General features: G+C 34.4%; 1 protein-coding gene and 1 pseudogene across 1 annotated transcript in view; both read left to right on the top strand.

The window, feature by feature from the left end:
• The window catches only part of LOC110032128, a 5,580-nt pseudogene extending 5,024 nt beyond the window's left edge, over positions 1-556 (top strand).
• Positions 1-9,888, top strand: part of LOC110032100 — a 34,181-nt gene extending 24,293 nt beyond the window's left edge. The window contains 5 exon segments of the mRNA XM_020735612.1: positions 1,099-1,203; positions 2,576-2,667; positions 2,962-3,072; positions 3,074-3,113; positions 9,485-9,888. Of these exon segments, the coding sequence (XP_020591271.1) occupies positions 1,099-1,203; positions 2,576-2,667; positions 2,962-3,072; positions 3,074-3,113; positions 9,485-9,751 (615 nt within the window). The 3' untranslated portion in view covers positions 9,752-9,888.
• Positions 9,889-11,710: the final 1,822 nt, after the last annotated feature.

The following is an 11,710-nucleotide window of genomic DNA, read 5'->3' as shown; positions in this document are numbered from 1 at the left end:
CTGTAATATATATATATATATATATATATACAGACATATATTTGTATGACACGGAGGGACGCTTTCGTCTGCACTCAATTAGGGATGAAGAGGCAAAGTTCAACAAGGTTCGTTCCGTCCAGTTTGGGCAGAAAGGCATTCCTTTCCTGAACACCTTCGATGGCCGCACAATTCGCTACCCCGACCCTCTGATAAAGGCGAACGATACGATAAAACTCGATCTTGAGTCGAACAAAATCGTCGACTTCATCAAATTCACTTCATCAAATTCGACGTCGGAAATGTTGTGATTGTCACCGGAGGAAGGAACAGAGGCCGTGTTGGCGTGATCAAGAACAGAGAGAAGCACAAGGGAACGTTCGAGACGATTCACGTCCAGGATGCGGCGGGGCACGAGTTCGCGACTCGGCTCGGTAATGTGTTCACCATTGGAAAGGGAACAAAGCCTAGGGTCTCTCTTCCTAAAGGTAAGGGTATTAAGCTCTCTATTATTGAGGAGGCCAGGAAGCTCTTGGCTGCTGCTTCTGCTGCCACTGCTTGATGTTTTTGAGGGTATTTAGAGAATTTTCGTTTTGTTTTGGTGTGTTTTGAATGAAGAATGAAGTATGAAGAATTTAGCGGACACATTTCGTTTGTGGTTTTTTGTTTATTGTAACATGATGTTTTAACTGGAAGTTAATATGCTTTGGATCTGGAAGAGTTTATTAGTTGGTATAAAAATATATATATATATACAGACATACATACATACAATGGCAATTTATATATATATCCCGATCTTTTGATGTTCTCTTGAATTTAGGCATCTTTTTTGTGCTTTTTGAGAATTTTATTCATACAATGGCAGTTTTTTCTCTCCTCTTTTCATTGAGAGGGCAAGATTGGTGCACTCTGTTGCACTGGTAACATGAGCTTCCTAGGACAATTATAAATTTTTTTTAGATTTTTTATATTGTTTTCTTTCACTTCTGCTCCTGCTATGGTAAACGCTATTTGTTATGCTACTAAAAATAATGTGCAACTCTTGTCTTTGACAGGAATAGTTGCAATGGCTATTTTACTTTTTCTTGGTTATAATTCATTTTGTTATTTGTTCAGTTATTTTGGGAGCGTTCCTCTCTTTTGAAGCTTACTTCGGCAAGACCTATGAAGGGAGAAAAAGCTATTTATTGCTTGGCTTGCTTGATTTCACTTATTGAACAGGTACTCGACTGTAGTAAATGGTTACTGTGAAGTGGTTTAGCAAAGCAACTTTTTTTGTTTATTTTTTATTTTACAAAAATTTTAATATTCTAATTAATTTGTTTATTTTCCACTACGTGCTAACTTTATGGAATTGACCATGACTATTAATTAAAGTTTGTGTTAATTAGATCACTGTGTCATTGTAAAATCGTGAAATCCTCTATAGCATTTCTGTCCCTTATTTACGTGTCATTTCAAAATCATTAATCTTCTGTAACATTTCTATCCCTTGTTTACATGTCAATGTACAATCGACACTTTTATCATATTTTACACATTACCACATAATCTTCACTTAGCCCATCCTCTTGAAACTTTATGTTCACTTAAGTCCATCACTGACATCCTTATATCTTATAGCTAGGGCTATCAAAAAAGCTCGTTGTTCGCGAACAGCTTGTGTGCGGCTCGTTAAGTAGCTCGTGTTCGGCTCGTTCATTAAGACAAAAAACAATTCTTTGTTCGCTCGTGTTCGGCTCGTTTTAGCTTGAAAAAAAAAATTTATTTATATAATTATATATTAAATAATATATTATATATATTTATTTATAAGTTTAAATCATAATTGCTTGTATTGTAATGTGGTTATGCATCTTTTTTGGCATACATTTGGTTTATGTTTGAATCCAACATTATACATCTATAATATTTAAATCGAGCCGAACACGAACCCGAATATTTAAATCGAGCCGAACACGAACCCGAATATTTAAATCGAGCCGAACACGAACCCGAATATTTAAATCGAGCCGAACACGAATACACTGTTCACGAGCCAATTTCGAACACGAGCCGATTTCGATCACGAGCTATTTTGAACGAGCCGAACACGAGCCAAGCCTGAGCTCGCTCAAGCTCGGCTCGTTTACAGCCCTACTTATATACATACATACATATAAAGGATTTTTAAAGCATATTTTAATTTTACTTTTCAATTATAGGCACTAATCACATGATTGATAAAAAATTCAAACAAATGATTTCTTTTCTTTCAACTGAAGCTAACATGATAAAATTTGGAGACCTTTGGAACATTTTATACTCGTAAATGTTAGAAGAAGGGGTTTTATGTTTTGCCTTTTTGGTTTGGGTTGATGAAATAAAATGCTACTTATCCTCTTTCGTCCAATAGCAAAACCATAATCTGCTGTTTATAACTGCATATAACTGCATACTGATCTCAATAACAACTTTTTTTTTTTGAAATTTTTTAGAAGAAAGATGATTAATGTATTTAGAAAATTTACATTTAGTTTAGTTTAGTTTTTTTCCTTGTTTATTAATTGCAGCCATTGTCGTTATGATTGTTATTTTTTTTCATCACATTCAGACTCGCTATCTGCGCTTTCGTCAAACTCCTATTGACTGGGGATGGTGTAGGGAGCTGCAGTCTTTTATTTTTGTTTTTCATGCACACAACAGGTCGAGTATTTTTTAGCTTGGGGCATGCACATTCATGCCACCTAATTCTTATATATTTTTATACCTAACAGCTAAACTTCACTTTTTTCATATCACATCAAAAATAGACCTTTTCATGCATAGGTAATGTGACGTTTGTAAAAATTGAAGTTTAGGTGTTAGATATGTAAATACTTAGGAATTGAGTGGGGTATGTATGTAAATTGTCCTTTTTATTATTTGTCACCTGTACTTCTCTCCGCTTGTTTAGCCATATAATACCTGAATGTTATTTTGTGATTTGTACTGCTGCAGAATTGCTTTGGAACGTCCAGAATATGGTTATGCTACCTATTTCTTTGAGCTTGTGGACTCTTTGCCCATTGACTGGCAGGTCAAGCGTTTAACGAAGGCAATGAAGCTCACTAAGCAGCAGGACAATTCTGCTTGAGAACAAACCATTAATTGTAAGATCTTGCAACTCCAAATGTGCCCTTTTTATTTCATACTTAAATTGTTCTATCTTCTTCATTAATCTCTCCAAAACCGTAGCCACTATGAATATTTCTAAAATCTTCTACCACTACCAACATCTCCATTTAAATCTCCTTCAATAAATTATTTTTTTTCAAAAGGTATCATTTGTTATAATTCTTCTATGTCATTCCAGATATTTTCTTTACAATCTATATTCAAACCTACTTGAGGAGCATAAATATGTATAACATTAAAAATTGTAGTATCAACAACAATCTTAAGGGTTATAATTTAAGGGTTATAATTCTATCTTATTCTATCTTCAATTCCATTAATTTTTACAACATTATCTTTCAAACTCTTATTTATAATTGCACTTACACCATTTCTAGTGCGACTCCTGCATGAATACCAAAATTTAAAACCTAAGCTATTGGGAGATTAAAGTTCTGGAGGCTTTAAATAGAATTAGGGGTGGAAAATCAGTATGACCTGATGATATCCCATTTGAAGTTTGAAAATATTGAGGAAATTTGGGAGTTTCCTGGCTTACTAAACACTTTAATATTATTTTAAAAACTAAAAAGATGCCTGAGGAGTAGAGGAAGAATATTTTGGTCCTCTTTTTTAAGAATAAAAGGGGATGCACAAGAGTATAAATTATAGAGGAATTATGTTGATTTGTCATACTTTAAAATTATGTGAGAGGGTAATTGACCGTAGGTTAAGACGTGATACAAAGATTTATCATAATCAATATGATAGAGAAGTTCTTATAGAGAATAAGGAGTATTTACTTGTGATTTTTATTGATTTTGAAAAAAAGCTATGATAAGGTTCCAAGAGAAGTCCTATGGAGAGTTATAGAGAAATGTGTTGATATGACATTTTTTTAAGTCATAGAGATATGATACTAGAGTTGTTACTTGTGTTCAAGTGAAAGGAGGATTGACCAAGGATTTTCCTATTTTAGTTGGATTACATCAGGGATCGAGTTTAAGCCAATATCTTTTTGTTTTAGTTATGGATACTCTTGCTGGACATTTACAGGAGGATATACCCTGGTGTATACATTTTTTATGATCATATCCTTCTTGTGAATAAGACTATAGAAAGATTCCAGGGAAAAACTAGAATTACAGAGGCGTACAATGGAGTCTAAAGGTCTTCGTTTGATTAAAACTAAAACTGAATACATGGAATGTAATTTTAGTAGTATAGCTGCAGTGACAGAGCTGTAATTATGGGTGATCAAATCATTAAAAGGTGTAAATGTTTTAGATATCTTAGTTCTATTTTTCAAAGTGATGTTGATATACATGGGGATGTTATTAGTAGAATTCAAGTTTGTTGATTGAAGTGGAGGAATGCATCAAGCCTATTTTGTGATAGAAAAGTATCGCTCAAACTGAGAATAAAATTTTATAAAATGGTGGTAAGACCTGTAATGCTCTAAGACGCAGAATGTTGGCATTTAAAAGAGGAGTATAATACAAAGTTAAGTGTCTGTTTGGGATCACTTTTTGTTTTCTATTTTTATTTTTTGTTTTTAATCTATTTTGTTCTTGTTTTATTTTCTATTTTCTGTTTTTAGAAAATACGTTTGGTACTATTATGATTTATATGCTTTTAAAAATAAAAAATATAAAATGTGTTTGGTTTGATATTTTTTATTTTTTTTAAAGAAAAAAGTATACTTTTTATAAAACAGTTAAGTCCACGTGTGATCCAATATTAAACTATGGCGCTTATGGTGTTTACGACTTCTTTCTTGCTCCATCTAGCACGAAGATTACCTGTGGGCGGGCAGGTGGTTGATGATGGTTGCAGCTGGTGGGGGCCGACAGCGGCAGACGCAACGGTGGCAGTGTGACGACATGACCCTGGGTTTGAAATTTAAACAAGAGAGTAACGGACGATTGGACAATAAAAAACAATTTTCTTATATTCTATTTCTACACTAACTCAAGGGAAAGAATTCAATTTGCATGTCAGTATTTCATATCTTTTTAAGAAATCTTAGAATATGTCAATTTTTCATAACTCTATAAGAAATCTTTGAATATATTATTGCATGTATCAATGCTCTTTTCTAAATGAAAAATACTCTAAAATTCTACATGTATTTATTTTTAGTTTTTTTGTATATTCTTTACATACACATCTGTCAACTTTGAGGATCGCCGTTAAAATAACCTAACACATCATTGGCCGATATTGCTCCGTCAACTCCCGTTGGCACAATGGGTAGTGGTGAAAACATCACAATTGTCTAGGAATGAAAGATCCTCACCTGCCCCCTGATTGATATTATTTCGTCAGCAAAGCGATTAGTTATCTATATATCACAATTGTTTGGGGTGGAAGTTTTGTCTACTCGCTCCTTACCGATATTATCCCTTCGGCACAACGGTTAGTGGACTAACTATTATAATTATCTGGGATGGTAGAAAAACCTCTACGCGAGACATTAGGTTTGTGAAATTTTTCTTTGAACTTGCACATATAAACATTCATAAATACCATATTTTCATTTGATCAATTAAAATATAATTTAGTTTCATGTCTGCATTTTTTTATTAAAAATCATGCATCTCTACTAAAATCTAAGGTTATATGATAATCCAAAAGATGCACATTTACTCTAGTTCTAAAGGGCAAATAAAGTCAAATCATAATATGACATTTATATTTAGTCATACAATAAACTAACATATACATCTTTTATTTGGATGTATAGATCTTTTGGTAAACTACTATTTTCATAAACTAAATTACGCAACTATTTTGACACCAACATTTAACATGTACATATCATAATTGACCATATGAAAAATTATATATGATTTAATTTCATTATGTAGTTATTTAATATGCATATTTTCCTATCTGACAAATTGAAGCATCTATTATAATCTAATTCTCATTCAAATAAAGCATCAATAAAATCAAGTATATATTTTGAAATAAAGTTAACTACTGAAATATAGAAATGTAATTACTCATCTTGATTTAAAATGATTTTCTTGTTAGCGACTTCTGCCGCGTTCTTCAAAGTAGCACCTATAATATAAAATATTGCATTTACTAATTTTTTCTCGTGCTACTTAATTATAGTTCAAATTACTCATCTTAATTATGAATTAAAATCCTTAAATTAATACTAATACTAAATAACAATACTTTAAATAATTTTTTTTGAAAGTTGAACTCAAATCTTCACTATTTATCAAGATTGTTCTCCCTCACTCCACGCTTCACCAACTTATTTTCCTTCTAAGTAGAACTTCTACAGTTTAATTCCTGTTTAGTTAAACATATTGTTAATATATTTATACATTATATGTATATTTGATTCAGTAATTTAAATATACTTAAACCCTAACACACACTTTCACACAAACACACACACACAACATTATATTAATTAACTAAATAATAATAAAAATCTTGATTTATAACTTATACCTTTCAATCAGCTGCCTTAACCTCACGAACGCACAAACATGCGAGCTTTGAGTCCCTCACACCGCACGAAGGTCCTTCTTCCTACTCCTTCGGCCTCAACTGGACTTAATAAAACACGTGCTACTCTTTTCCTCTCGCGAGAAGGCCCTTCTTCCTACTCCTTCGGCCTCAACTGGACCCAATAAAACACGTGATACTCTTCTTCTCCTTGCGAGAAGGCCTTTCCTTTCTGTGTACAGGAGCACAAAGTCTTTGCTTCTGGACTAGGGCTCAACTTCCTCTTCTGCTATGCCTTCTTTGGTCGCAGCTCGAGGCCGCACACATGCGTGTGTGCACACGAGCACAACACATCAAGCTGCTCGACCTCCTTCCTCCTGCAAGCGATGTTGCTTACTTGTCCAACATGCTTTGTCGTCAAAGTGTCTTCTCCTTCACGCACGACGCCGACTTTGTCAATCTCAAGCGAACCCACAACCAATAGTATTATCAACTTTTCACCCAAGCAACCACACCAGAATCGCTCTCTGTAGGTTCTCCCTCACACGATGATTTTTTGATTCCTTCTTCCACTTCTCATGTCGCAGTCGAGCCGCCTGCTACCCTTTCCTTCCTCTTCTTCTTATTTCTTCTTTTTCTGATTTTTGCCCTCTTTGAAAGAAACCCACGACTCATAAAGACTTAACGAACGAGTGCACGAAACAAACGGGGGCTTATCCATATGTTTTTTTTATTAATATTATTTCTTTTTTTTAACTGATTATTACAGGTGACGACTAACGACGAGCTGCTGCTGGCTGCAACGAGCCGGCGGAGGGCAAGGTTGGCATCTGCGGTGGGGCTGGCAAAGGATACTGGCAAAGGATAGCGGCTACCGGGTGGCGAGGCCGGTTACAACAACGGTTGCCGGCGGCGAGCAGGGACCGGAGGCGAGCAGCGGCAGCTGACGACGGGCGACGTAATTTTGCAAATCTAATGCTCCGAAAAATATTTTTTTAAAAAACAACAAAAACAATTTCTATGTTGTTGATGTTTTGAAAACAAACCTAATGTGTTTTAAAAACAAAAATAAGAAAAAAAAACAAAAAAGTAAAAAAAAAATACTTTTTTTGGGTTAATTTTCTGTTTCTTTTTTTTCAAAAACAAAAAACAGAGAAAAAAAGTGATCTTAAATAGGGCCCAAGTGTTGTTGAGATGAGATGGTTTAGGTGAATCAGTGGCTTGACACTTAGAGACAAAATCCGAAATGAATATATCTGTGAAAGTGTTGTTGTAGCTTCTGTGGCGGATAATATTAGAGAGAGCCCGTCTTAGATTGTTTGGTCACATTAAACGTCGACCGTCTGATGATCCAGTTTGGATCGTAGATGTTTTCTAGCTTCGACTGATGTTAAGAAAGACAGAGGTGGACCTAAAATGACTTTGGCATATGGTATAAAAGATGATCTTAATCTATTAGAATTAAATGAAAATATGACACTCAATAGGACACAATGGAGAAACAGTATTCATGTAGCCTACCCCGCTTAGCGGGATAAAGGCTTGTTGTTATTGTAATTGTTATGTTAATATCAAACATTTAATTTCGTAATTACATGTTATTGTGAGATGTCTCACCATTACTGCACGCACTAGGTATCACTCATGGCGTAAGATGTGGGAAAAAAATGTTTCATTGGGTGCATCTCTCCCATAGCTTTATTTATGTAAGTAATACCTTTATTTATGTGGGCATTTTACATAAATACCACACAATTCTTATGTATTTACACATCTAACACCCATTGTTTGATATTTACACTTATGACACCTTGGTGTCATAAACATTTGCATGCAAAGGTGTATTTCACTTTTAAAAAAAGGTGGTGGTACTTTTGATGCGACCTAAAAGATTTGATTGGTTTGCACCTAAATATGAATGTTTAGGCGTTACATATGTAAATACAAGAATTGTATGATATGCATGTAAATGCCCCTATTTGTATAAAGAGCACACTCATGGATGTTGTTATTAAAAGCGTGACTTAGGAGCGAACCGGAGCAATGCACTTGCTGCTAGCATTGCTTATATGTAGTGTGCAAGTTTGCTGCAAAGCTCGCACATCACATCGTAGTGCCTCAGAGTCTCTTGGCTCCAGCAATATCATGGTTTTGATTCCATGGTTTGATTTAGTGTTTGCTATAATAAATTGGCACGAACATTCGTTTCACACTATTTTTGTAGTTTGAGTTGTTACTCGTTAGTTGTATGTTCTTTTACGTTGGAGCTAATATTTTATTTTCTTCAAGCTCTCCTACGTTGATTTTGTGTCTCGTTGGTTTTTTTTGCTGGCGCTACTAGCTTTTCATTGGTTAAATTAATTGTAGTTCATCTTTCATTTTTTCTTTGGAGCCTTTAAATGCATAATTAGTGCTCAATTCCTATGTATTTACATATCTAACACCTAAATTTTACTTTTTTTTTTTTTTTACATTCATACCATTCAAATATTTTATGTCACATAAAAGGGAAATACATCTTTTCATACATTGGTAAGGTGGCGTGTACGTAAAAATTGTAGTTGTTAGATATGCAATTACATAGGAATTGAATGCTATGCTGGTAAGTCTCTCTTTTTAGTAAATGGAATCAAGTTGTATTTTGCTGCTTGTTCAATATAATATTTTTTTTATTTATTTTAGTTTTATGTTTGGGGCATTTACATTCATTTTTTAACAATTCTTGTTCATTTACATATCTAATACCTAAATTTTATATTTAACTGCATGGAACTCAACTATTACGTACCTTTTAAAAGTGAATTCATGCATAGGTTTATGGCACTAGGGGTTATAAATGTGAATATTAAAATTTTGGCCGTAGATACATAATTACATGAGAGTTATATTTTTCCAGGTGGGAGAAGATCTGTCAGAAGGAGAGGCCCGTGTTATGGAAGCGTATGGTTGGACGCGGAATACTGGGTTTGGAACCATGCTCAACTACGTTGACAGAGTCGTGCACGACAAGAAAAATTTGACGTACTGCTCGGAATGGAGGGCTAAGATTGGAAAGATGCTAATGAACGGCTATGATGGTGGCCGCATGGTGCTGCCCAATATCCCTGACAAGGTCGTAGAATATTTGGGGAGTCGGAGTTCAGGAATCAAGATGGAGCTCTGAACATTCAACACCCGATTATGTAAATTCACCCATGCAATAGATAGATTTTTTTTTTTTTTTTTTTTTTTTTTTTTGCGTTTCTAATAATGGTGCATGAATATCTTAATATTATTGAAGGTATCTGGCTGTGCATTTCCTACTATTTTATGCATAGAGAAGTATCCTAATATTATAATATATGTATGTATGTATATGGATGCATGGGGGTAAGTTTTGAGGCTCAAATGGCGATATATTTTTTTTCTTCTATTATTTTTTTAAAACATTTTTGTCTAGTATATTTTAAGCTATGTTTTTTTATTTTGAAAAAAAAAATATATTTAAGCATTTATTTAACTTTTAAAGAATATTGAACTTTCTTAAAAATACCTTTCATGGTCAACTATTGAACCCACCGGCGGTGATCATTATTGCATTGTGGTCCTATTGACCACCATCGCTCCTCCGTAGGCAATCATTGTTTAAGGGTGTAAGCAAACCGAACACGAGCGTGTTTAGACTTAGCTTGTGTTCTGTTCGTTTATATTTCAAGTTCAAAAAGTGTGTTTATGTTGGCCTTGTTTGTTTAATGAGTCAAATACGAGTTGTTCACGAACAAAAAGTTGTTTTGATATCTGTAATCACAGTCATATGATGTTAAGGGTTGGAAAATATTTAAAAATTATTATTTATATTAAAACATCATTTGAATTTAATTCAATAATTTTTAGTGTTTTTTTTAATTAATACTTTTAATTGATTATAAATTTTTGTAGCCTTGTAGTCAATTAAAATTTTTAAAATATGCTCATCAATGTATGTATGTATGTATGTATATATATATATATAATTGGTGAGTAGTATTTCGAGAAAAAATGAGCTAAACACGAATGAATAAATTTTTGTTTATGACAACGAGCTGTTTTGACAACACTATCAGTGTTACATGCTTGCCTCCAATGTCATACAGGCAACATGTTCAATAACCAAGAAAAATAAACACATTTTTAATATCTTTAGGCTTGCTTGCTTGATTCTAAAAATTGGAGGGTTATCCTTGCATGCTCCTTTGGATATACCTTTAATTCTTTGATTCCTTTCTATCTTAAGGATATAACATACAAAATGAAAAAATAAAAAATAAATCTAAGTTAAGCATTTATTATTTTAATTGATCAGTAGAAGCATTTATTATTTTAATTGATCAGCAGAGAAAATGATGGATTCTACAATCCCATCCAATATTTTATGGTAATTATGCCACATTTAACACTGTTATAATGGCCTTGATTTGATTGCTCTATACACCAACAAAGATAGTAGATTATAAATAAATTTTATTTTGTTAATGCTGGCCTTAATTTTTTTATCGACACTCCTATTCTCATTTCCCTATCCAAGGGATCATCTCAAGCTCGGAACCATTTCACTCCTCTGCATTATGTCCGCAGACCAACTCGTAGAAATCTTAACAAAATCTCTACCTACAACCCAGCATCCGTAACTTACAGCCATGTTGACAATCCAACCATCCGATCATCATATTGAGGAAGGGTATTATGAATCTTACCTGAGCATCCTGTCACGGACAAATAGTCCCACATCAGCTAGGTGTAGGGCCGAAAAGCAGTATTTAAGTCCTGGGCTGCCCACCACCCACAAGGGCTCTTTTGGGAGGTGACAAGTGGTATCGGAGCAGATTACTGCCTGCCAGGTGTGTGGACTCTCCATGGTCCAGTGGGACCCTCGGTGGAGCCGATCCGTGACGAGGGCGTCACGTGATTGGGTGGAGGAGAATGTCACGGACAAATAGTCCCACATCAGCTAGGTGTAGGGCCGAAAAGCAGTATTTAAGTCCTGGGCTGCCTACCACCCACAAGGGCTCTTTTGAGAGGTGACAAGTGGTATCAGAGCAGACTACTGCCTGCCAGGTGTGTGGACTCTCCATGGACCATTGGGACCATTGGTTGGTGCGATCCG

Source organism: Phalaenopsis equestris, unplaced genomic scaffold, assembly GCF_001263595.1.
Source record: "Phalaenopsis equestris unplaced genomic scaffold, ASM126359v1 Scaffold000878, whole genome shotgun sequence".
Taxonomy (NCBI): Eukaryota; Viridiplantae; Streptophyta; class Magnoliopsida; order Asparagales; family Orchidaceae; genus Phalaenopsis; species Phalaenopsis equestris.
The sequence above is the reverse complement of the archived record's forward strand: the minus strand, read 5'-3'. Positions and strand labels throughout refer to the sequence as shown.